General features: G+C 45.9%; 1 protein-coding gene across 3 annotated transcripts in view; it reads left to right on the forward strand.

Annotated features, from left to right (window-relative positions):
- The window catches only part of ADAMTS17 (ADAM metallopeptidase with thrombospondin type 1 motif 17), a 317,509-nt gene that overhangs the window by 165,154 nt on the left and 124,659 nt on the right, over nt 1-27,696 (forward strand). For all 3 annotated transcript variants that reach the window (XM_075896951.1, XM_075896952.1, XM_075896953.1), the window contains exons 11-13: nt 8,742-8,843; nt 14,522-14,667; nt 22,895-23,061. In XM_075896951.1, coding sequence (XP_075753066.1) covers nt 8,742-8,843; nt 14,522-14,667; nt 22,895-23,061 — 415 coding nt within the window. The remainder of the gene's footprint in view (nt 1-8,741; nt 8,844-14,521; nt 14,668-22,894; nt 23,062-27,696) is intronic.

Here is a 27,696-nt window from a genome sequence, read left to right on the forward strand (position 1 = left end):
AGCAGAGTGGTCAGCATTGAGTTCCCTGCTCTGGCAAATTCCCTGGTTTGGGACCAGTTTGGTCCCCAAGGTGCTTTACCAGGGAGGTCCAACCTGTAGTAAGTGTCTCATTACAGCATTGTTTTGTATCCAATTGGCATTAATTGGAATTCACAGCGGCAAACCCGTGAGAAACGTCAAGACCAGTGATGCTTCATTGAACCTGCATGTATGTTTCAGAGCGTTTGTGTTTGTCTTTCTGTCTGTCTGTGAATCTGATTGTTCAAGAACTCCTAAACTATAAGAGCTAGGGTCACCAAATTTGGTAGGCAGCTTCCTCTTATCCAGACTTGAAGGCCGGGGTTGGTTGTGCCAGGACAATGGGATGTGCCTGGAATCTAATTGTTTTCCATAACGTGGAAAGGGTGGGGTCTGAGAGCAAGGCAGTTATGACCAAAGGGGGCAGTGAGCACGGGTGGCGAAGGCAGGACAGTTAGGGTACGTCTAAACTACATTGCTCTGTCAATGGAGCCATGTAGATTTGTTTGTTCGGCAAAGGGAAATGAAGCCGCGATTTAAATAATCGCGGCTTCATTTAAATTTAAATGGCTGCTCCGCTCTGCCGATCAGCTGTGTGTCGGCAGATCGGGGCAGTCTGGATGCTCCCCTGTTGACATGAAAGCCCTTTATCAACCTCCCCGGTGAACCTCATCCTACGAGGCATAACGGGGAGGTCGATAAAGGGCTTTCAGGTTGGCGCGGGAGCATCCAGACTAGCGCGCTGAGCCGACAAACAGCTGATCAGCTGTTTGTCAGCAGAGCGGGGCAGCCATTTAAATTTAAATGAAGCCGCGATTATTTAAATTGCGGCTTCATTTCCCTCTGGCTTCATTTCCCTCTGCCGATCAGCCTAATCTACATGGCTCCATCGGCGGAGCCATGTAGTTTAGCCACACCCTTATACTACTGAGTGACCACAGGGAGGTGGCCACACCAGGAAGAGAGTAGCCAGCTGCTCTCCATATTGCCACCTGTTGGCCACATGTAAGTAGCCTCTCTGTCCAAACTCCCTCCACCTTAGCCCTCAACCACGGGGGGCAAGAGGGAGCCCTGCCAGCCAGCAGCCTCCCCCCACTGCTGCAGCTCTTGTCCTCCCAGGAGCATTGCTGGGGCCAGTCAGCATGGCTCCGGCTCCCCTCTCCCTGCAGAGGAGTTTCTCTCACCCCCTCCCCCTTCCAGGAGGAGTCACCAGGTGGGTCCAGGCAGCGCAGCCTCATTTCCCCCCCTCTCCCAGGAGGAGCCACTGGCCAGAAAGTGTGGCCCTGGGTGCTCCATGGAGCCTCCATGCCGGAGCAGAGCTGCCTTCGCTGCTGCGGGCAGTCCCAGACCTCCTGGGCCTGACTCCTTCACCTCCCACCCTCTGCTCTAAGCCCCACAAGAACCCAAGCAACACCAGGAAAATCCTCTAGTGCTAATATATTTAAGAAGCTGTGTGTACGTTACATCGTTTTCTCTTCACCTTCCTTGAGGCGATTTACTCTTTCTTAGTGCTTCATAATCCCTGCTCTGTGATGACCAAGTTGGTGTTTACCTCTAATGCCAGGAATAAGAGGTTGCTGGTTCCAGTGTGCAGTAGGCACCTGGAGCTAATTACTTCTCTAGAAAATGGGATCCTTCCTTTCTTTCCTAATCCAGGAAAATACGGAACGGTTAGCAGTTCCCACAGGATTATTTCTGAGTGGCAAGAAGAACCACATGGACCGTGTCACCATCACAGTTACTTCATGTGCTTAGGGACCAAATCCTGTGAGATTCTGAGTGCTTCCTGACCGGTACTGAGCGTGTTGATACTTGGTGCTGAAATGGGAGTGGCCTAGACAAGTAACCTGTCTTTTCAGAACTGGCCCATGCTACGTAAAAGATGGAGAATCAAGTGTGAGTAGGGAGGAACCACATTTCTTTTTCAGAGCATTTATCTATGTAATTATATATTGTATTTGTGTCAGTCCTAGCCATAAATCATATCTCGGTACAGGCCTTCTCTGTGCATGTCCTGTGAGCAGTCTCCACTCTGACCTTGAAGTTCAGTTAGCGTAGGAAGGATGGTTTTATGGCTTACAGCCCTGAACTGGGCACTCAAGGGATTTGGACATAACTTTCCCCTCTGTCACTTTCGGCAAGTCATTTAATCCCTCTGCGCCTTCATTCCTCACAGGGCCGGCCCACAACATTTTGGCACCTGAGACGGTGAGCTCAAATGATGCCCCCCTCGCTTGGGCCAAAACTTTGAAAGGTCTCAATTATACCTTCTTCCTGTTCTTCTCCTCTCATGGTGCTGCTCTGCAACGTACATATGCACCAGCAGCAGACAATTTTCTACACTCTGGGTCCTGGTGGTGCCCCCCTCCCCCCCACAGTCTGGCACCTGAGGCGACCGCCTGAGTTCGCCTTATGGTAGGGCCAACCCTGATTCCCCATCTGTAAAGTGAGGAGAATACTGTCCTTATCCAGCCATTTTCAGCTTAGCTGGGACAGAGCTCTCATACAAACAGCACCTAACCTAACAAGGCCCCAGTCTCAGTGGGGTGCCACTCTGACACCTGTAATAAGAAATGTAATTTGCTTCTGGCTGGAGTACCTCCTCAGCTCTGATGCTTCCTAACAGTGTGTCACATAGGGATGTGAATGGTTAACCATTCATCTGGTAAGCAGCTCCCTCTTCCAGGTGATGCTTACTGGTTACAGTTTGGGAGCGGGAGCAGCCTCCTGCCTGATGCGGGCAGCGAGGAGAACTGCTCCAACCTGGCCAGAGCAGCCCCCGCTCACGGCGAACCTGGCCAGAGCAGACCCATTTTTTTCCAGACGGGTGAATTAAAAAGTTGCATTTTGATCACTTTGAAACATTTCATTTTTATTTCAACTTTCTAAAAATGACTTTTTGTTTTGGTGAAAAGCTCTTTTGACAATTTCAAAACTATTTTATGATTTTTTTTTTAGTTAGGTAACTGGTCAAAACGAACCCTTACCTGTGAACAGTTTAGGTAATTTGACATTTTCAAATGAAAAAATATGTTGGAACATTCCCAACCACTTTGTTTCCTAGTCAAAGATGTGTAGCGGAGACTGTGCATCACAGACAGACATACTGCCTAATGCCAAATGCTGAATTTACAATTTAATTGAAATACAGCAACTTTGGCCTGTTGTACAGAAATCTGTGCTCTAAATCACCACTCAAATATATAAACAACCTTTCTGTCAAGTCCTGCCACTTCTCATTTTCATAGTCCCCAGCAACACTGAAAGCTAATAACTTTTTAATGTTTTTTTTTTTGTTTGGGGCTATATTTTAGCTGACGAGGGTATGTGATCACTTTTGAAATGAACTATTAAGATGCCAGAACACCATAGCTGCTGGTTTAATCTTTATTTGGGTATCTTTGTGGCATAGTAGATGCATGGAATGGCAGTAAGAAGATTTTAAGACTTGTAATGGTGGTGCAAGAGGACAGCGCTACCATCTAGTTACTAGTATTTCTGTATCTTTCCTGTAGTATGAATTGTATTTATTTTTTAAGACTCAGAAATAAGGCTCTTATAAAAATCCTATTGTCCATACCTTAATTGTGAAATTTCAGGAAGGTTAATGTTACAGATTTTTTTTAAGAGCATTTATCTGTGTAGGTATATGTTGTATTTGTGCCCATTCTAACCATGGATCATATTTAGGCACAGATTGAACCTCTCTTGTCTGGCATGTGACGGGTGCCAAACCAGAGAATTTGCCTAACCATAGGAGGTCAATATTGTCTAGCAGCATTACCAACACTTCCACTGCTTTCTGGGCTCTTAGAAGACATTGAGGAGTAAATTAGAGCTAAATAACAGCACAGAACACTGAGAGCCAGGACTGGGGTCTGTAAACAAACTTTACGGGACTGTGGGAATCTTGGCCACACCCATGAAAAGTAGACACCTGGCTAACTAAAATCATGCCGGACCACAGATGTTGCCGGACTAGAGAGGTTCAACCTGTATCTTCATTGAAGGAAATTCTGCCCATACACACGTACTTGTTTTGGAGGTTAGCTGTATCCACCCATCCCCTTGAGCTCCAGGTACATAACGGCACATGTTAGCTTTGTTTATTGCCTACCATATTTTGTGAGATCTGGGTGAATTCTGGCTGGCAACTCAAATCATACGTAAGGCTACTTGATTTCTATGTTCTTTCCTCTGCCCATGTACACAGTTGTACACCTAAGGATAGGCTTTAGCTCTGTATAATTTTTATACCGTATGAGCCAGTGGGTGGAAATGAAACTAGACAAATGCAAGACTAGAAATAAAGCACAATTTTAATCGTGATGATTGGAAGAGTTTATCCGTAACACGAAATCTTTAAACTCAAGACTGGATGTCTTTACAGAAGATACAGTGTAGCTCAACTAGAAGTTATGGTCTTCATGCATGAATCACTGGATGGAATTCTCTGGCCTGTGTGTTGCAGTCTAGATGAACGTAATTATCCCTTCCAGCCTTACAAATCTGTGAGCGTAAGGGTACGTCCACACTGCAGTCTATTTGCATCAGCATGTAAGCTACACGCCGCAGTGAAAATCTGGCTGCATCGACACTGCGGTATGTAGTTGCAAGTGTCAGAGAGAGACTTTAGCAGGGGGACGGAGTGGGGAAAAGCTGTGGCAGCTGCTGCTGGAGCCTTTTCCCTCTGCCTCTCCCGCCAGAGCCTTTCCCCATTACTGGAGCCTTTCCCTGTGTCAGGGAAAGAGGCTGGCAACTGTGTGCTAAAAGTAGCAGTGAAAACAGGCCAGGCCCTGCTTGGCTATGTAGCGACCCGTATTCGGGTACATACCCACAGGGTTCAGGCATGTTATAACTTGCCCAAGCAGCGCCTCACCATCTGCACTGCTGTGCTAGCAGGTTGGGCAGCGAGTGCTGAAAGGAGTGTGCTTTGGAGAGACACTTACGTATAGGAAAGATACCCAAGCTTGGAGGAGAAGGGCCAAAGCCTATTCCAGTCAAAATGATGCCTGTGTCTGCATCCTTAAATCCATCACCTGCCATTTGTTTGAGCTAGCTGTCTTGCCCTCCAGGGACTTGGGCCTGGCAGTCCCAGAAACATCCCTGCCCACAGGGGAGAAGAGTGAGCCTGTTGGGATGTGAATTCTTGTTTGTGAAGTCGGCTGTGCTTTATCATTTGGTTCTGTTTATGAAGGGGTGATAAATGATGAATAGATCTTCTAATAAATGATTAATCAATTGACATCGTTTATAAAGTCCAGCAGGTCAATAGGTTGCCTAAAACCATAGCTTGTAAGTGCATATACAATACCTGCTAGTGCTGTGCTTACAATAATCTGTAAGTAATGCCTGTAATCTCATTTAGTTAGTTAACTGGTAAAACATTATGCTTACCCAGTTAACCAATTAAATGGAGGGGGCAGCCCCTGCTCCCACCACAGGCAGACTGGAGCAGCCCCCGCTGGTTAACCGTAACCGGTAAGCATCACCTAGTAAGGGTGCTGCTAGCTGGATAACCATTCACATCACAGACTGTAACATACGTCTAATCTATTAATTTACCAGCCCTTTCTTTAACCATTGATGAGTAAAATCATAATGTAAAGTGTGACCTATAAATCTTCATAATTTAGCAGTTCTCTAGATGTCAGTGTGCCATATAAAAACCAAATACAATAAGATATGTTAATACAATACAGCTTTTTAGATGTAAAGGAAAATACATTAGTTGGTATAAAGGTTTCATGATGCTTTCTGACAATGAAATGGACCACTAATCCACTTGAGTTCTAATCCTGTGTAACTCTAAGAGGGTTGTGTAGCAAAGGGACTGGGATTTGGAATTCCCTAATTATATTCTTGACTTGCTATATACCGTCTGGCAGTGAGTTTAATTTTCCCATTCCTTCATGTACTCATAAAATATGGCTAATACATTGTTCCTGTATAAGATGTTGTGAGTGCTAATTGATGTTTGCAAAATAATTTGAGGGCTTTGGAAAAAGTGATAGTGATAATTCAGTACAAATAGCAGAAATCTTCACTCCATCTCCTGTTTCACAGGAGACCATTCAAGGGGACATGGATGTTATGAAAACCTCTTTGGTTTTTATTTAACAAGTGTTTCGGTGCTGCCGATGGCAGATACAATTATTACCAAGCTCTGCTTGAGTTTTCTTGTATGTTCTTCTGCTTTAAATCATGCAACCTCCTCATTTCCAGAAGAAAATGTGAAGTTGAAGTGGGATGCAGATACAGGTTAAACCTCATTACTCCAGCATCTTTGCGACCTGACAGGTGCCCAACCAGAGAATTTGCTGAAGCATAGGAGGTCAATATTGTCTAGCAGCATTACCAACACTTCCACTGCTTCCTGGTCTCTTAGACGACATTTAAATGAAAATTAGAGCTCAATAACATCGAACACGAAGAGTCAGGATTAGTGGCTGTAAACCAGTGGTCCCCAACCTTCAGAGGCTCCCGGGCGCCCGGGAGGTGGGGCCACTCACGCGCCGGGAACCCGGGGGCGGGGCCGCTCGTCTGGGGGCACGCTAGGGGACTGGGATGCCCTTGCACCCGGCGCCAGCGTGTGCCCTAGGGCCGGGGCTGGGGCCGCCCAAGCGCCTTGTGCCATGGGCCCGGGGCCGGCGCTGCCGCCCGAGCGCCTGCATGTGCCCTGGGGCTGGGGCTGCCCGAGCGCCGCGCACCCAGGGGCCGGCGCCTGCCGTGTGCCGGGGGTGGGGCTGGCCCAGGTTGTCAGCGGGTGCCCACGAATGCCCTGGCGGGCGCCATGGCACCCACGGGCACCACGTTGGGGACCACGGCTGTAAACACACTATATGGGACTGTGGGCCGTACCCATGATAAGTGGACATCTGGCTAACTAAAATCATGGGTATTGTCAGACCAGAGAGTACTGGACTAGAGAGGTTCAACCTGTATCACTGTGATAACCAAGTTTATTTCAGTACTTTCAACCTCATCACACTGTAAACCAGGATTTTTCTCTTCCATTTATCACACCCTGTGCTGTGCAAGCATATTTGATATATGCATACCGACATGTGTCTGCACACACATTACATTGTGGAAGAATCTTATGGTTCAAGTGTGTTGACTTAAACTATTTAATGAGGTGCAATAAATCTTGAAAAGACCAGCTGGCACTAGAGCCAAGCTTCTCATCTTTTTACCATTACACTGAAATGTGAACAATAGTGGAAAGAAATACAGCTTTTACTTATTTATTTTAATTTTTCTTTTTGTTTAAACATAATGTCCTATTTGAATCATCCATTTATATATAGGTTGAAGAGCAGGGTGGATATTTTGAGAAATATGAAAGATCTAAAAATCTTGGATTTCTCTCTTGGATTTTTTTTTTCTCAAATTCAGAAAACTTTTATTGCCATGACAGCATGGTGAAAATTAGTATCCCGGTAATAGCCAGGTAGTGGTAGAGTGCATTTCAAATCTGACGGTAGTGTATCTTTCTAGCCCATTCCTCCTAGTTCTCTCACGTCTCTTGGGTTCCTCCTCTTCCTCCCACACATCACATTCAAGATGTTTCTTCCGTCGTGATCTTTCATACCTCTGTTCCTCTGCTTTTCTCCTTTTGTATATTATTGCATTGCCCCTGTCATCCATAGCCCATTTCTCTCTCACAGCCTTCATGCTTTCTCCATTACCGCATGGAGGGCTCTCTCCAAACTATACAACGAGGAGGCTCCACACACTCTTAATGCAACTCCTCCCTCGAGACTCACTTATGCCATGAAACCTTTGGGAAATTGCTAGCTAATATTGGTGAGGTAGAAGCTCACTGGGGATTGTCAGGGATACAGCATATTCTGTTTATTTGTATGTTGTTAAACAATTAAGTGGTTTTCAAACTCTTTTTTTTCATAACCCAGTTGAAGAAAATTGCTGATGCCTGCGACCCAGCATAATTTGACTGGAGTGTGAGCATCAGGTTTGGGCCGAGGATGAGAGCTTTGGGTTGCAGGAGGGACTCAGGCTTGGGGGAAACAGGGGGTCAGGACTGGGACAGGAGGGATTTATCTGGAGCAGCTCCTGGTAAGCGGTGCAGGGGGGGGGGGGGGGGGGGCGGGCTAAGGCATCTTCCTGGCATTGCAGGACATGCCGAACCCTGGAAGCAGCCAACAGCAGGTTCCCAGCCAGTGGAAGTGTGGAGCTAGTGCTCAGGACAAGGGTGATGTACGCAGCCCTGTGCACGCTCTTACTCTCCACCCGCCCACCTAGGAGCCAGGCCTGCTGCACATTCTGCGGTGCCAGGAGAGGCAGGAAGCTGCCGTAGCACCCCCACTGATCTCCTGATCCCCTTGCAGCCTGACCCAGGGCCTGACATTCCATCACCCAGTACTGGGTCGCGACCCGTCGTTTGAAAACCATTGTACTAATCCATGCATGTAGCTTGACTGGCATAGCGTCCATGCCTCATTAATTGTACCTGCTTTATTCCTGTGAAAGGAAATGTCTTTAAATAGTGCTCTCTTTTCACACAGCTGCATGCATTGAGCTCTTCCATGTTTCCAGCTCTGTTGTTTTGCATCAGTTTCTCCTTTAAGAAATAATTGATTGAAAACCAAGCCGATGCCCCTGGACTCCCATTAGAGAGCCCAAATGAGCTTTACAGTATAGCCCCTGGTGACGGCTGACTCCAGAAGCAATAACTGTCCCTCTTGACCTTGTGATTGCAGCATTTGATGTGTGCTGGGCTGTGGTGCTTGGTGGAAGGAGACACGTCTTGTAAAACTAAGCTGGATCCCCCTCTGGATGGCACAGAATGTGGCGCCGACAAGGTAATCCGAGTGCTCCACAGCTGTTTTGCTTTTTATGATGCTGTTTATGGACTGATGTTTTTAGGATGAATCCATCAGCCCGTATTTTGTTCTGACTGATTTGTGCATGCTCCTAGATTAACAGCTGGATTAAATGGTATTACATTATTTTTCTTTTCTTTGGTGTATATGGTTGTAGCTTCTGGAGGTCCCAAGAGAAATCAAGGCCCCACTGTGCTAGGTACAAATATAGAAGAGAAGATAGTTCCTGCCCTGAAGAATTAACAGTCTAAGGACCATCTGTAACTCCCTGTGTAGTAAGATGCTCTTCAGTTCCATTGGTTTCAGTGGGACTCTTTGAGGCATAAGTTACTTTTCAGTATGATGTAGAGAAGCACAATATGGCCCTACACTTGAGAGGTAATATAACAGGTAGGCTTAAGCAGCAATTTATGGGAGGAGGAGGAAGGATGGGAGTAACGCCAATAAAATTATGCAGTTATGTAGCTCAGTGAGGATTTTATTTCTTTAAGACCTCTACCTAGGAATATTCCTAGGTTTAGTGGGCCCTGCAGACTTAACCAGATGGCTCGTACATATTTGGACTTTCCATAGTTCAGAGTACTGGAGAAAGTCGTTAATAGAAAATGAATAAAAACGCATATTAGCAATTGCTTGTCCATCATTCTCCACATACCTGACTTCTATACTAGAGTGTTTACTTTTGGTAGATTTTAGACTAGAAATTTCACCTTATATTGTATGTTAAGGGAGATTCATTTAGGGTAGTTGTGAGCAACAATTTTCTTAGGGGGGGTCACTCCGTGAATTTTGGTGAGTTGACAGGGGCCAGCTCCAAGCCTCTAGAATGGGCAAGGCCTTGAGCAGAAGGGGCAAGAGAGTGTGAGAGTGTGCGAGAGAGACTGTGTGTAAGAGCGTTTGTGACAGTGTGTTTGTGTGACACGGATTTTGTATGCTGGTTGCTATTGGGCAAGTTTCTGAGAGCTGTCATGTGCTGTCTCTTTAAGACAATGGAGCAGGATGGTTTTCCCTGTCTCTCCCTTCCTCTGCTCTGCAGAGATGAGGTGTATGGGGGCAGGAGAGTGTGTGTGAGAGAGATTTGGCTGCTGGAGAAATCTTAGAAACAGTGCCCTGACTCTTAAGACAGGCACTCATCTCAGTCATTCATCATACTTCAGACTGGCGCTGTTCCGCTGTGTGTCTCCCTCCCCCCGACTCCTGTTCTGCAGAGGTGGGATATGGGGCAGGGGAACTCCCTGACTTCAGCACTCCTCTCTCCCCTTGCATAGCTAGTAGGAAGTTCCTGGTAGCAGCTGGGCTGAGGGAGAGAGCAAGGTGGAGGGAAGGGCAGCTGAGCACATATTGCCCTCATGCTCAGCTAATCATGATGTCTTGTGGAGTAGGGATTGTTGTAATGAAAATGTTGTGTCTGGATGCAGTTTTTTGAACCTGCTTTCTTCAGAGAGTGTGGATTGAGTCCTAGTACCTGAATGTTGTTTACAGCTGATAAAGTGTGCAGGTGGCGCAAAAACTGGAGGGAGGTAAACGACAGAGGACAGGTCACAGATAAAGAGGAATCTGGCTGTCTTGGTAAACAGGTTGCAAGCCAACAGCATGCATTTTAATACAGCTGACTGTAGATTCATTCGTGTAGGGACAAAGACTGTAGCAGATACTTACACAATGGGGGATGGTGTCCTAGGAAATATTAGCGCAGGGAAAAAATTGGAGGTTGTGGTAAATAATCTGCTATCAGCTCCCAGTGTGATGCTGGCCCAGGTGTGATTGCAGCTGAAATACAGTGTCCTTTTCTGGTGTCCACAATTCAAGAGAGGGTTCAGAGAGGAACTATGTGACTGATTAAAGGATTACAAATCCTACCCTATACTGATTCAAGAAACTCTGCCTCATTAGCTTAACGAAGAGAAGGTTACGAGATGACTTAATTGCAGTCTGTAAAGGGAAAATATTTAATAATGGGTTCTTCAGTCTAGCAGAGAAAGGTCTAACATGGTCCAAGGGCTGGAAGTTGAAGCTAGACAAATTCAGACTGAACGTCAGATGAGGCTAATGAACTATTGGAACAGTTCATAGAATCATAGGATTGGAAGGGACCTTGAGAGGTCATCGAGTCCAGACCCCCGCCCTCAAGGCAGGACCAAGCTCCGTCTACACCATCCCTGACAGATGTCTATTTAACCTGTTCTTAAATATCTCCAGAGAGGGAGATTCCACCACCTCCCTTGGCAATTTATTCCAATATTTGACCACCCTGACAGTTAGGAATTTTTTCCTAATGTCCAATCTAAACCTCCCCTGCTGCACTTTAAGCCCATTACTCCTTGTCCTGTCCTCAGAAACCAAGAGGAACAAATTTTCTCCTTCCTCCTTGTGACACCTTTTTAGATATTTGAAAACCGCTATCATGTCCCCCCTTAATCTTCTTTTTTCCAAACTAAACAAGCCCAGTTCATGAAGCCTGGCTTCATAGGTCATGTTCTCTAAACCTTTAATCATTCTTGTCGCTCTTCTCTGTACCCTTTCCAATTTCTCCACATCTTTCTTGAAATGTGGCGCCCAGAACTGGACACAGTACTCCAGCTGAGGCCTAACTAGTGCAGAGTAGAGCGGCAGAATGACTTCACGAGTTTTGCTTACAACACACCTGTTGATACAACCTAGAATCATATTTGCTTTTTTTGCAACAGCATCACACTGTTGACTCATATTCAACTTGTGGTCCACTATGACCCCTAGATCCCTTTCCGCCATGCTCCTTCCTAGCCATGGTGGATTCTCCATCACAGCCAAGTTCCAAAGTAAGACAGAATGCTTTTCTGAAAGATGTGCTCTAGGAATTATTTGGGGGAAGTTCTGTGGTTCTCAGCCTGTAGCCCGCAGGCCACTTTCAGCCCAGTCAGTACAACTGCAGCCCATACAGGGCCATACAGGTAGTACATGTAGTGTATGGACGTGACCCAAATAACACACAGGGATCTGCGTCTGCTGCCCACAATGGGAAATAGGTTAAGAATCATTGTTCTGTGGCCTGTTATAAAGGAGTCCAGGTTCCTTCTTGCCTTGTAATTTATTAATCTATGAATTACGTAGATACGTGTGTTATTGCGCAAGTTACAGTAGAGGGCTCCATCCTGCAGTCATAAGAACATAAGAATGGCCGTACTGGGTCAGACCAAAGGTCCATCTAGCCCAGTATCCTGCCTACCGACAGTGGCCAGCACCAGGTGCCCCAGAGAGGGTGGACCGAAGACAATGATCAAGCGATTTGTCTCCTGCCATCCCTCTCCAGACTCTGACAGACAGAGGCCAGGGACACCATTTTATCCCCTGGCTAATAGCCTTTTATGGCCCTAACCTCCATGAAATTATCTAGCTTCTCTTTAAACTCTGTTATAGTCCTAGCCTTCACAGCCTCCTCTAGCAAGGAGTTCCACAGGTTGACTACACACTGTGTGAAGAAGAACTTTCTTTTATTAGTTTTAAACCTGCTACCCATTAATTTCATTTGGTGTCCTCTAGTTCTTCTATTTAGGGAACTAATACATAACTTTTCTTTATCGGCCCTCTCCACCACTCATGATTTTATAGACCTCTATCATATCCCCCCTCAGTCTCCTCTTTTCTAAACTGAAAAGTCCCAGTCGCTTTAACCTCTCCTCATATGGGACCCGTTCCAAATGCCTAATCATTTTAGTTGTCCTTTTCTGAACTCTTTCCAAGGCCAAAATATCTTTTTTGAGGTGAGGAGACCACATCTGTACACAGTATTCCAGATGTGGGCGTACCATAGTTTTATACAGGGGCAGTAAGATATTCTGGGTCTTATTTTCTATCCCTTTCCTAATAATTCCTAGCATCCTATTTGCCTTTTTGACCACCACTGCACACTGTGTGGAAGTTTTCAGAGAACTGTCCACGATAACTCCAAGATCTCTTTCCTGATTTGTCGTAGCCAAATTAGCCCCCATCACACTGTACGTATAGTTGGGGTTATTTTTCCCAATGTGCATTACTTTACACTTATCCACATTAAATTTCATTTGCCATTTTGTTGCCCAATCACTCAGTTTGGTGAGATCTTCTTGGAGTCCCTCACAGTCTGCTTCTGTCTTGACTATCCTAAACAGTTTTGTATCATCTGCAAACTTTACTACCTCACTGCTTACCCCTTTCTCCAGATCATTTATGAATAAGTTGAAAAGGATTGGTGCCAGGACTGACCCTTGGGGTACACCACTAGTTACCCCTCTCCAATCTGAAAATTTACCATTTATTCCTACCCTTTTTTTCCTGTCTTTTATCCAGTTCTCAATCCAAGAAAGTACCTTCCCTCTTATCCCATGGCCATGTAATTTACACAAGAGTCTTTGGTGAGGGACCTTGTCAAAGGCTTTCTGAAAATCCAAGTATACTATATCTACTGGATCCCCCTTGTCCGCATGTTTGTTAACCCCTTCAAAGAACTCTAACAGATTAGTAAAACAGCATTTCCCTTTACAGAAACCATGTTGACTTTTGTCCAACAAATTATGTTCTTCTACATGCTTCACAATTTTATTCTTTACTATTGTTTCGACTAATTTGCTCGGTACTGAAGTTAGACTTACCGGTCTGTAATTGCCAGGATTGCCTCTAGAGCCTTTTTTAAATATTGGTGTCACGTTGGCTACCGACCAGTCATTAGGGACGGAAGCCGATTTAAAGGATAGGTTACAAACCACAGATAATAGCTCAGCAATTTCCCATTTGAGTTCTTTTAGAACCCTTGGATGAATGCCATCCGGTCCCGGAGATTTGTTAACATTACGTTTTTCTATTTGTTCCAAAACCACCCCTAATGACGCTTTTTAACCCTTTTGGTTTACGTTGATTGAAGACAAAGTTCAATTTTCCTCCCTTCCCTTCCCTTCCCTTCCCTTCCCTCCCCCACCCCCCATAATCAAAGCATGTCCTGCTTTCCTTAGTCCTTAAGCTCCAAACACTTTTGGGACCATCTGTATTCCCCTAATATGCACAGAATCAGAGCACACTAGAACTGGAAGGGACCTCGAGAGGTCACCATGTCCGGTCCCCTGCCCTCATGGCGGGACCGAGCGCCATCTAGGTCAAGGGTGTCCAACCTCCTCACCACCGCTCTCAGCCCATCCCGCCCACTGACAGCCCCACCGGTCAGTGCCTCCTTCTCCTTTTCCTTCTGCGATCAGCTCTCTCTCAGTGGGAGACACTGGGGGGGGGGGGGAGCATGGGTTTGACAGGCTCTGTGAAGAGGGTAGGAAGTGGCAGGATCCTAGGGGAAAAGGGTGGAGGGGGACAGAACCTAGGGCAGAGCTGGGGGTTGAACCGTGAACGCCTGCCGACCCAGTGGAACATTGGAACCTGTAGCTCCAGCCCTGGATTTGGTACCTATGTAAGGAGCCACATATTAACTTCTGAAGAGCTACATGTGGCTCTGGAGCCACAGGTTGGCCACCCCGATCTAGATCATCAGGTCTATTCAACCTGCTCTTAAATATTTCCAGTGATGGAGATTCCACAACCTCCTGAGGTTGCACCTGTGCTTGGCTGTATGCTCGGGAATAGTCTTGTAAACACCATGCACAAGGATCTGCAGGACCAGGGCCTTAGCCTGTGCTGTGCTGACATTGTTGTGTTTTCAGTGGTGCCGAGCTGGGGAATGCGTCAGTAAGACTCCCATTCCGGAGCACGTGGATGGAGACTGGAGCATGTGGAGTCAATGGAGCATGTGCAGCAGGACGTGTGGCACCGGCGCCCGATTCAGACAGCGGAAATGCGACAATCCCCCGTAAGTCGTCTCCTCCTCACGATGCTTTAACATGCAGTGCGCTGGGAAATGCAGGCATCAGGAGTGGCTGTTACTCAGTGCACATGAATGGCAAGGGTCTCAATAAGGAAAACCCAAGCACAATCGGTGGCAGGACTTCCCGAGCAAACGAGATGCAGAAGAATCAGCTTGATGTGCGGGGCTGAGGGGGTTCCCGTCTCAGACATCCTATTGTCCCAAGTCAAACAGACATAACATTAAATGTGATGCTGTTTGGAATGAAAACGAAACTCTATGGCCTCTTGATCCATGCACAGGCTGAGGCGGTGTCCCAGCATCAGCGCACAGATCAGGGTCTCTGCTCTGTGTGGCGATTGGATGGGCTGAGGGGAGGGGCAAGTGTTTGTTCCCCCATCTACAGAATGGCTCTAGTGATACTTAGCCCCCTTTGCAAAGTGCTTCCAGATTTCTCAACGCAGGAGTCAAATTAGGGGAGGGGCAGATATTCGTAATATGTCGTATGTCCTGCTTGGCTCCCCTCATTGGGGCTCGGATATCTCCTTGGCTGGTCCTTGGGCTTCTCACCCAGGGAGATAAATAAGCGATGGTATCTCTAAACACCAGCCACTTGTGGCACTAGAATGAGCCATCAGCTAGGTGGGTGGTGCAGATCTGGGGACCTTCCTCTCCTTACTCATGATAGGAAAGATGAAACCAGCGGTGAAAGTAACTCAGAATTCTTACAGGGACTGTCCTATTATAACCTGGGTCCCTGCCTGCTCTTGAAATAGCTCCCTGCTGGCTTTTGCCGCAGCTCAGCCAGCTCTTGCCGGAGCTGCCCACCAGGGTGCACCCACTTACTTTGACCTCTGGATGAAACGATGAACAATAGTGCCATTTAAATGATCATTGCTGAGTATCTGATTCATAATCCCTTGCAGGGAGGAGTAGGGCAGTTCATGTAGCTGTTGTAAGCACTTTGCTGACACAGTTCTGCATCGCTTACAGTTAGTTCATGTTTGAGGCCTTCTTCACAACCAGGACAGCTAGAGGCTGTTTTGTTGTTTTTTTTAATGAAACCTGATATTGTGGAGAGCAAGACAATTGCTTCAGAGAAGTGATGTTGAGCTGTGATTACACTTCTGTACAGCCCCGCCTGGATTTTACCAACTCCTTTTGCATTCCACAAGAGCCCAATGTGGCTTTTTTGTAATCGGTTGAAGCTGATTTAACACTCTCCTTACCCCTGCTGCTGACCAAACCTAAACCTATTCATTGTCTTGCTCATTACATTACAGGGTTGACGGCCTCCAAGATGGCATGTTGTTTTTTAAATTCTTTTGCTCCTATACACTCTTGGCGGGGGACACACATGTGGTCTTTTCTCACTTTATATTCCTGGCTGCATCCCATAGTGTTCTGCATCTGGTTTATTCACTGTCCAAAACTATTGACTAGGGGATTTATTTTAGTGTGTGTGTGTGTGTGTGTGTGTGTGTGTGTGTGTGTGTGTGTGTGCGTGCGCGCGCGCGCGCGCCTGTTTGTTTGTTTGTTTTAGGAATGTTGTTTTCATATGGGAATATGTATTCTTGCCAGCTGACCTTTAAGCTTGGGGAGGGGGGGATGACAGTATTTTTTAGATCCGTTGCTTTCCTGGGTGCAAGGTAGGGCTTTGTTGCTGCACATTCTAATTTTAGAGTTCTGCTGACTGGCCCAAAGCTTGCAGTGCCTTTGTGTGTTCCTGTAATATAAGAACTAGAGAACACCAAATGAAATTAATGGGTAGCAGGTTTAAAACTAATAAAAAAAAGGTCGTCTTCACACAGCGCACAGTCAACCTGTGGAACTCCTTGTCAGAGGAGGCTGTGAAGGCTAGGACTATAACAGAATTTAAAAAAGAGCTAGATAAATTCATGGAGGTTAGGTCCATAAAAGGCTATTAGCCAGGGAGTAAGAAATGGTGCCTCTGTTTGTCAAAGGCTGGAGAGGGATGGCAGGAGACAAATTGCTTGATCATGTCTTCAGTCCACCCCCTCTGGGGCACCTGGCACTGGCCACTGTTGGCAGACAGGATACTGGGCTAGATGGACCTTTGGTCTGACCCAGTATGGCCGTTCTTAAGGTCTTATGAAGGGGTGTGAGTGTCAAAAATAAAGGCTGAATTAGAGACCGGGCGGGATCTTTACCTCTGCTCCAGCCACTTTATGCCACCTGAAAGGGCGGAATGGCATAATGGAGTCTGAAAAGCCCTGGTTCCAGTTCAGGTACTGCAAGGAGACCCATGAGACTGGCTACCAAAGTCTGGTTGTAGGTGTGTTGGGGGCAATCAGGATGCTGCAGAATGGGCTCACAGCAAGCAGCGCGGAAGCCCGTATGGCAGTCCCAGAGCCCGTATGGCGACCCTGCTGGTGGAACTTCAATGGGCCCCAAAGTCTGTCTTAATTGCGTCTGGGACCTCTTCAGCGCTCAGAGCAGCTGTAAACCAGGTTGGCCCCCTCCCTTTCTCCAGGCTGTGAGTTAAGGGCTGTTCAAACTCTGCCTGGAGAGGTGGAAATGTCATGGCTACATCGTCACAAACTGAAAAGCAGCACACATGAAAATAATTTTCAAAGAAGCAGGGAGGGAGATACCTATATCATCACTGCTGATTTTTTTGTTTATTTCAGCGAGTCGTCCCCCTCCCCCTCCCATCCTGGAAGCAGTGAAACCCCCCAGTGTCCCCCATGTGCCAATGGAACATAACTCAGTTATAAATAAAGGACATGAATTCTGGATTACACATAAACGGGTACTGCAGTCCTTATGTCAACAAGAACAAACTCAATCATTTCTCTAACAAACTTGGGCTCCATCTAGCCCCATTCCTGTAGCGTGTGAGCCCCCTATATAGAGGCAGGCAGAAGCAGTTCCAGGTTATTAAATCAAACCCAGTGCCATTTAACAGAATGGGTTCACAGCATGCAGCGCAGAACCTGTAGGCAGATTTTTATTTCAGAACCTGCTTATCGTTTGGTTCACCAACAGTATGTAGATAAGACCCATTTGTTCTGTATACTGGTAGACCAGACTAGATTTAGATTGGTCACACACTGTTAGTTTAAAGTGGGTCACAAATTCATTTTAAGGGAATCACTGATCTGGCATTAAACTCCCTGCTGCCTGGCTGAAGCCAAAGTCCAAGCATCTTAGCTTTGTGGAGGCTCCTCTTGTGTGGGTCTTGGGAATTGCCCTTTTTGATACTCCCTAATGCTGGTCTTGATTTAGATTACAGAATCTAGAGAGACACCAGGCACTGTGGTCATGTGCAATGTTCCTTCTAATCTTTCTCAAACATGCAGGACTTTTCTATCCATGTGTGGAATAATTTTATGTGCACAAAGGCATGTGTGAACATGCACCATCAGTAGAAACAAAAACCTAGCTGTGGGTGCTCTGCTAATCAACTGCGTGGCATATGAATCTTTCCTGGGTGGCCACACAGCTTAAAGGAACACTGGTCATGTAGTAACTTTTGTTGTCAGACGTGGGTCTCAGTGTAATGAAGTCTGAGAATTGCTGGATTAGACTGCAAGTGACTTTTGTGTGCTTAGTGACCAGTGTTACTGTAGTAATATTTTTTGAAAACATCTTTGTAAAACTCCATTGTACTTCAAATTTCACTTTTCTTGTCCTGCTGATGCCTTGAGAACCTTGTGAACCCAGATCACAATGTGTTAAAGCCAGAACTTCTCTTGATAAGAGTACAGTAAATACATGTCCAGTTGTGTCTGGCTTTCTGCCGCTGTAAGCTTAATAAGCTTCTCTCTCTCCCCATCCCCTCCCTCCCCACCCCCACCCAGGATGTGAAAGGTTTGGCTCGTGGGTCCCACCACAGACAGGGGCTGCAGGCAGGGGCTGCCCTGGGCATCTGGAGCAGCTCCTGTCCATGGCAGGGTGGGGGACTTCAGGGAGAGTCTGCTGCTAATTGGTTAACCGCTTAAAACTTCACGTTTAACCGATTAGCTAATAAACGGGATTTTACATCTCTAATATACACACAAACTCACAGATGTACGCACTCCTCCCCTCTCCCCCACACGCATGTAATATAATTTGCTGGAAATTAAAGCATCTGATGTTTTATGTGAAGTAGGGATGTAAATACCCATTTAAAAAGTTAACCAGTTACTTAGTATAATGTTAATGGTTTAACCAGTTGATTGTGGAGGGCTGGGATCCCACGGCGGGAACTGCTCCAGGACTTCTGCAGCTGGGATCATGTTGGCCTGCCCACCGCAGGCAGGGGGCTCTTCCAGTCCAGGCCATGGTCCAGCTGGGCCGCTTGCCATGCGTGGAGGGCTGCTCCCACAGAGCCCAGACCTCCGGTTAACAGGTTCACTGGTAAGCAGTAGCCTTAACAGCCTGTTAACCCAGTAACCAGTTAACCTTTTACACTCTGAAGGTGAAGGTGAGATTCCTACAGGAAGGAACACTTGGCTGAGTGTTTTTAGTCAGCAAGGCTGAGCGTCTGCAGCATCCAGTATATGTTTAAAGAATTTAAAACTCCAGACACAAGTCCTCCCAGAAGAATTCAGAGTCAATCCAGCACATCTGATCCCTTTCACTTGTCTGTGGGAGACCAGACTTGTCACCAACAAGCAGACACTAGTTAAAGCCATTGCTCTGATGACAGAATCTTAAATGTCACATAGTGATTTCTATCACTATTCTACATGCAAGGCACTACATTTAGCCGTTTGGAATGGAAATCCATCAACCATATGACAAAACTTGACCTAACCAAGTGAGTTATAAGATCAAGAACACACATTCCTGAGCATCCAGAAATATAATTTATACTATCATGTGCCGAAAGTGTCCGTCTGCTGTGTAGATTGGACAAACGTATCAGACACTTCGCCAAAGGATCAGTGTCCACAAAACAGATATTAGACAGGATCACAAAGAAAAAACAGTTTCTTGCCATTTCAACCAGCAAGGACATTGTCTCAACGATTTGATTACCTACATCCTGTTTCAAAGGCCTTTTAAGACTACACTTGAAAGAGAATCCTCTGAACTGTCGTTCATGCTTAAATTCAACACTTTACACTTAAGTTTGAATAAAGACTCTAATTATCTTACCCATTACAAAGATAGCTTCCCCAATTATCACCTCTAATATCATTAGCTCACATTTACCTCCCCCCCATCCCTCTTCTGTTCTGAAATTTGATTTGTCCTTTTCATATGTGTTCTTTTTTTTTTATTGTATCCTTCGGTATATATGGTTGTGACAATTTTCTTCCACTATTTGATCTGAGGAAGTGGGTCTGGCCCACAAAAGCTCATCACCTAATAAACCATCTTGTTAGTCTTTAAAGTGCTACATAGTCCTGGTAAATGTCACAGTACCATTGGGGGGAGAGATGTTTGTTTTCCAAGAGTTTATAAGACCACTGTCAAAATTTGATCCTGGCTGAAATTTGTCTGTTAAAGTTCCCAAAGCTGGGACAATGCTTCTGTAAACTTTCCTTCCAGTAAGGTGTCCCAGTCTGCATGGAGCAGAACGCCATCAACAACCATTGACTTGTTACCTCACGAGTAGTGTTGAATGCCTGGTGGCATCAAATCTGAATACTGGAGGGACCCTTAGGTAACTTGGGGGATGCAATCTTGCAGACAGTTCAGGGCCCAGTTCTATAGCCAGCATTTAACTTCACTGTGACAATTCTCCTAAGTAAATACCGGATCTGTCCTATAGTTTCTAATCAACCTAGTGCATGGTGCCTATAGGTTCACTCGTTTGGGAGGGAAAAACCTTTGGAATAAACTTCCATGCTGCTTAGGATTGAAATTTGGTCGGTGTCACCTATTTATGTACATCCGCTAAGCAAAAATAAGAAATTGACTTCAACCTTTGCTACTGCTGTTATAATTGTAAGGATGAAAATTTATCCAGTGAGGGATTGTTAGGAAAATATCTAGAGCACTTTGAAATCAATAGACGAGGGTGTTTAGGTGTCCGTGAGGCAAACCAAAGTCATGTTCAAGTAGTGTCCCTATGGATAGAGCCCTGCAAATCTGCGGGTATTTGCAAATCGTGTGTGGACTGCAGATCGGCTGCGGATACACGTTTTGTATCTCCACAGGGCTCTACTTATGGGTGCCCCTCTCAAGCCTAGGATCAGAGATTGTCGGTTAGCATATCCCCCCTCAGTCTCCTCTTTTCTAAACTGAAAAGTCCCAGTCGCTTTAACCTCTCCTCATATGGGACCCGTTCCAAACCCCTAATCATTTTAGTTGCCCTTTTCTGAATCCTTTCCAAGGCCAAAATATCTTTTTTGAGGTGAGGAGACCACATCTGTACACAGTATTCCAGATGTGGGCGTACCATAGTTTTATACAGGGGCAGTAAGATATTCTGGGTCTTATTTTCTATCCCTTTCTTAATAATTCCTAGCATCCTATTTGCCTTTTTGACCGCCGCTGCACACTGTGTGGAAGTTTTCAGAGAACTGTCCACGATAACTCCACTATCTATGTGGATGTATTATCACTTGTTGTGATGCTGTGGGCATTCATCTTCCCCAAAGGGTGAAAGCACATTCAACCAGGTCTTGCAACATCTCCAGCAGGAGTTGTCAGTAGGCAGACTTAGGGTGGACCTCCAGATATTTATGAACAGATCCCAAACTCTTTACTTACTATCATTATTGTTGGGGGGGTATGCATTATTATATTTTCTACTGTAAAGTCTGGACCTTGACCAAAAAATATGGATCTTGACAAAGAAAAGACTACCCCAATCCACAACATTACAGAAGAATGTACCAGTATCTGAAATATGCAAGGCCCCTTAACCAGACTTCAAGACATACATTTTTGGAACACGACACTATTATACATGCCGTTATATCCGAGATGGCACTTGGTTCTGCAGTATTCTTGTCAGCTCTGGACTCCGTTCCAAAGCTCCCTCCTCCGTCTGGGGATACTGCTCGGAAGCCAGCTGAAGCAGAGTACCCCCAGGGACACTACTCTCAGGAGGAGAAGAGGTTACTTGCTATGTTCAGTAACTGCAGTTCTTTGAGCTGTGTCCCTTTGTGGGTGCTCCAGCATCTGCCCTCCTTCCCTTCGGTTATAGGGCCTTTGGAGAAGAAACTGAGGGCGGCTCACTTGTAACATCTTTTTTCCAGTCTGAAACAGGAATTAGAAGAAGACAACTTTTATCCTCAAAATGAAAACTTGGTACGTTAGTTCCGGCCTGATGGGAGAATGGGGGAACATCTGTCGTGAGAAGTGTGTGGGCTGGGAAATAAAATACAAAGGGATGTTTGTTGTATTTCAGTGTATCTTAGTGATCACATAGCACTGCACCCTGCATCCTCTTCTTGCTTTATGTTTGAATCACTGTTTCTCAAGGGGAAAAGTGCTTAAAAGAGAACGAAATGAGACTCCAAAAGGAGCCTGGCTATGGTAAATGATGGTCTCGTAATGTGGGCTTCAGAAATCTTCTTTTGTCTTCTTAAGAAGTTTTGCTTACTAAGGGAAGGTAGCAGAGAGGGTGCCTCAGTGCTGCGTAACCCCCATGAAGACTCGCATGGAGGCATGGGCTCAGAAATGATTTGGGTGTGGCTGACTGGTGAGCACACCAGCCTATGTGTGGGCTGTTTAATGACCACAAGGGCTAGCATCTTGGTTTTACATCTCATCCCAAATGCAGACCATACGGACAGCATTCTGTTTAGTCTGCAGAGCACGTAGTGCCAAAGACCTGCCTTTAGTATTTTTCCCAAATGGCTGTTTCTGATGAGTCAGCTGGATGTGCCGCACAGAGCTAGTGCTGTCTTCAGAGGTGCTCCCAAAGCATGTGTGGCCTTTTGTGGGAGCTACTTGAACATATGGAGGCAGAATGTGGCCCATGGTAAGTAAGTGTGTAGTTGGGAATCTCTGAAGGGAATGACACAATCTGTTAGCTTGGGGAGGGATAGCTCAGTGGCTTGAGTATTGGGCTACTAAATCCAGGAATGTGAGTTCAATCCTTGAGGGGACCATTTAGCGATCTGGGGTAAATCTGTCAGGAATAGTACTTGGTCCTGCTGTGAGAGCAGCGGACTGGACTCAATGACCTCTCAAGGTCCCTTCCAGTTCTAATGATCTATGATTCTAGCTGAGCTGTCTTGGTCACGGAAGGTTAAGCAGTGATGTACCTGTGAATATCTGTGCCTCTTCCACTGGATATCTGCTCTATCTTCCCCATTTATAGCCCTGGGCCAGGAGGCAAGAACTGCCGGGGAGCCAGTGTGGAGCACACCGTTTGTGAAAATTTACCCTGCCCGAAAGGAGCACCAAGCTTCAGGGACCAGCAGTGCCAGTCTCATGACAGATATACCAACAAGAAGAAAAGCCTCTTGACAGCTGTCATCATTGATGGTAAATTCGCCAACTTATTTCCCCTTTTCTTTTCTTTTCTTTTCTTTTCTTTTCTTTTCTTTTCTTTTCTTTTCTTTTCTTTTCTTTTCTTTTCTTTTCTTTTCTTCCAGCCATTTTCGATTGAGCCTGCTGGCCTCTGTTTATCAGCAGAGACTGTTATGTGGTAACCCCCACAGTGCACACCTGGAGGGCAGTTAAAGGGAATTCCTAATTCTCACAACCCTCTTGTCTCCCTTATTTTTAGCCGCTCAATAAAATCTATTGGGCAGGCCAGTTCTACAGACAGCCTGAGGATGTAACCACAGCACTTGAGAGACTGTGGAAGAGGTTCTGGAACTAATTAAAATATCCCCATCTGACCAGGCAGGAGAATTAAAGCTTTCTGATCACTTTTAACATGAGGAAATGAAAGCAAAGATTGGAATTGAAAGCAAAAAGGAGGATCAACCAAGGGATATTACTTACACGTTCAGCCCACTGCAGCACACTTGTATGTCTACTTTTATTTAAATTTGTGCTGTTACACAATTTTCCTTGGTGAGGCCTTGATATTTGCTGGGGAGGACTTAAAAAATCATTCTGAAATGGTTAGAATATATGAAAAATGAGATTGCACTAAGCTGGTTTCCAGAGAAACGGCCCCTTTTGTCACCATCTGCTGCTAAATGTCCAAGGCCGCATTCGTGGGAGTTGATCTTCGCAGGGTCACACTGAGCTGGTGCAGAGCAGGGCTTTTGAGTGGCACTGAGTGTGTGTCTATATTGCAGGTCCTTATCCAGCAAGTCATTGATGAGGTAGTTTTGACTGAGTTACCATGCTAAGCATACCAGTGTAGCCTCAGCAAGCTGCCTGCGTACAATCCCATCCCAGACCCTGGGTATGCACTTTGGTGGCTAGCTTATGCCACAACCATACTGGTATTTATTGGGCGCAAATGTCTATCCGAGCTAGAAATTACACTTCCAACTGCTGGCTGTTCCTGTGCCCTTCAGATTTTAGTGCCCAACAAATCAGGTCTTATTCACGGTGCTCCAGCTCCAGAGTTTAGGGCAAGTGCAACCCTAGACCACTTACCAAAATCTTACCCTTCAAAAATTATTGCCTGCTCCTGGACTTGTTGCTGCACCACCAGGAGAAATTGCTGTTTGTGCTGAATTTGGCCTGCTCTGCCCACCTCCCCAAACTGTGTCCCAGGTAGAAAGCAATGCAGCTGAGATGCTTCTATGATAGCAGTCCCACAGCAGAAAGCTAGGCCTGCACCACAGCACAGTTGAGAGGACAGTAGTCCGTAAGAAAGGTTAACAGTGGACATTAGTCCTCATACTTCAGTCTTGGCTTATTTCTCGTCAAAGCCAACAACAGCAAATTTCTTTCACCTTATCCCAGCCTAAGTATAACTTTGCTTACGCAAACAACTCGGCGCTAGTTTGACACAGGCAGGAGTGTTCCAAGGATTCTAACTGGGCCCGATGTCCAAAAACAACTGGAATTCCATGGGATTTGGACACCTAGTGCCACTTGGTGCTTTTGAAGGTCTCATCTGGACCCATTTATTGAAATGATTTTAAAAACCCTTTTCTAACTGAAAGCTGCCTAATTATATGAACATTGCCTTGCATCACAAACATATCGCAAGTCCCCCCTCCTCACAAAGGAAGTCAAGAAAACTTCAGGGGATCCATGGGGAGGAATTGGGTCCCTCTGGGTGCCACCACTTGAAATGAGACCTGTGACTGCCATGTCCAGCCATCTAGCAAATAACCAAGGAGGCCAGAGGACCAGCAGATGTGATGGTGGATTGCAAACCCTGTAATCAGTAGGGGAATAGCAGATGCCATTTAAGGGTTCCCAATGCTGTACTGGCTAGTTGGAGTCCTGATCTTGCAAGAGGCTCGGATCCTTCTGAGCAGCACTCAGCACTTTGCAGGATCGTGCCCTAGCTAGGGACTTTTCAGGTCAGGGATGATGGAAAAATTCCTCTTGAAGTGCATCAAAGAAGTGATTTGCTTCGATAGTTTCTCTTATAGCTACTTGTCTAGCCTCTGTGCATGCCCTAATCCTAGCCTGGTTGTCCCTTATTCTTCTTGCCCTTGAGAGAGTTTTTGTGTATTACCTGCTCTCTCACCTTAATTCCTGTACGTCCCAATCCCATGCTCATTAAAATCATTTGGAGTCTCTAGTGGGTGTTGGATCAGGCCTGTTGTGTCTATTTCTTTCCTTTTAGTTGCTCCAGCATTTGACTTGAAGACCATCCCCAAACAAGTACGAAATGTTCCAGTCCCTTTTCATTCTGCGCTCTCACTGCTGTTCAGTATCTTCCCCATTTCTGTAATGTTTTCCGTTGCTCAGGGCAGGATACAAATTATCAGCTGTCATTCTGTCAGTGCCTAAAAGCAATGAGTGACCCTGTGGCAAAAATATAGAGAGACTCGTGAGCTTCTATGGGCAAAACCCTCTTCATCAGATGAATTGGAGTGGAAATAACAGAAACCAAGAGAAAGATAGATAGATCGATATAAAAGCAGGAGTATCTGTCAATTGTAGGACCAGTGTTAATTAGACTAATTAAGTGGGCTGGATGTGTCCCATATATAGCTTTTTATGTGGAAATGCAGATGTAAATGGCAGAAGAAATTTGGCTAAAATGCCTAAAAGGTTCAAAGAAACATCTCCTCCTGTCTGTGCCTGTTAACTCAGGGCCTCCTAGAACCTTTGCCTTGGTTTGTTACTGGTGTTCTGCAAGCTCTTCACCCTGCAGGCGTTCAGCTTCTGTTCCAGAATCTTCCTTGTACAGGTTTAGACCGTCTCTCTAACAGCACAGTTCTCTTTCCCCTCCTTGCCCACCTCTGTGTGTTTTAGCTTTCTTCCATCTGTTGCTGGCGGCAGCCTGGCTCCTTAATGTCGCCCAAAAACAGAGCTCCTCGTTGCTAGTGTGCACATGCACATGCCTGTCTGGGAGATGGAGCCCTCGCCCCACTTTTATAGTCCTCAGTTATTGCTAAAAACTAGATCAATACACAACCTGCCCTTCAGTACCATTAAAGTAACCATTCGTTTGTATTCGCCAATTTCTCGGACACTCATTGAGTTTTGAACCGTTTTGTCTTAGACCTGGCCCAGGTAACGGGTCAGTTATTCCAGTCGTAAGAACCCAGCCCCAGAAGTACCTTTCTTCACTTAACTTCCTCCTGTTGTGTGGTCTGCAGGACCTCCTGCTTAAATCCCTCTCCATGGGTCCACCAGATCATTTCCTCATCCCCAGGTTCCCCTGGGAGCTTGTTTACTTGGATTATTATTATTTTGGCATCCAGGAGGCTGTTTCACATGTTCCCCATATTATCTACTATCCCTAGTTACTCTCTACCTCCTCTTTAGCCCAGTTCTCCTCCCAGCTCCACATTGCTAGAAGTATTGGTCCAGCAACCTTGGCCCTTTGCTTCATCCCACTCCGATGCTCATACAACTTGTCTCCTATAGTCCCTTGCAGAAGTGAGAACCTCCTTAATGATTTCACTGTTTAGTTTACCACCCTGCCAACCACCACTTCCATTTCCCTCATCCATCCAGAATAATCCGATTCCCATCAGCTGTTCCGCATTGTAACAGTCCGAACCCTTCTGCTCTTGTCATGGTCTCTGTATAAACGGCTCATCTGTGAACCTCCCACTCTCAGGAATGTTGCATGCTGATGGGAAGTTTTTCTCTTAGGATTGGTCTTCGCTCGCAAGGTGATTCATGGTTTGGTATCACACGGGGCTACTTCCTCCTGACTCCTTCATTGAGGACGCTCCACATCCAATGCTGCATGCAAATCACGGGATTCCTTGCCTTTTTTACTCAGTGCTTAATGCACAGGGTCAAAGTGGTCCAGGCATAATTGTTGATTTCAGTGAAATTACAGGAGGGATGAACTTGGCCCACAGTCTTTTAAAATGTCACACACGCGCGCGCACACACACACACACACACACACACACACACACACACACACACACACACACACACACACACACACACACACACACACACACACACACACACCTGCCACCTGTTTATGCCATGCATAGTAACAAGATAAAGCAGAATTTAGGACAGAAAGATGGGGGAGACCCTAGAAAACTTGTGAAAAGAGCTGTGTACTCTGTTGATCACAGGTGTTCGATTGTAATAGGTGTGATACACAGGAGCACTGGGAGAGACTGAACTTTCTGTCCTGACCTTGGTTAGCTGACATGCCTGTATCCACTGACTAATGATTACGGTCAGACCCATATTTCCTACAACAGACAGCAACCCAGATGCCATGAGGGGCTCACCTCCTATGCTGTGCTGTGCTGGAGAACTGTTTGAATGCAGATGCCTAGGGGAAAAGGTTACCCGTTGAATCACTACATGGCTTCCTGCAGAACCAGGGGTGAAGCTTTCTGATCTACAGAGCAGCCTGTCTCCCATTTGACTGTGGGTAATAGGGTAACAGGAGAACACCTGAACTATTTGCACGCTTAAGGGGTTTTTTGAGTAAATATATATATATATATATATATATATATATATATATATTCAAAACCCCCTATGCTTTGCCTACCCTGGAAGCAGCTGTCACCCACAAACCCTTCAGAACATTTCATGAGCTCT

Source organism: Pelodiscus sinensis, chromosome 14 (genome assembly GCF_049634645.1).
Source record: "Pelodiscus sinensis isolate JC-2024 chromosome 14, ASM4963464v1, whole genome shotgun sequence".
In the NCBI taxonomy this organism is placed as follows: Eukaryota; Metazoa; Chordata; order Testudines; family Trionychidae; genus Pelodiscus; species Pelodiscus sinensis.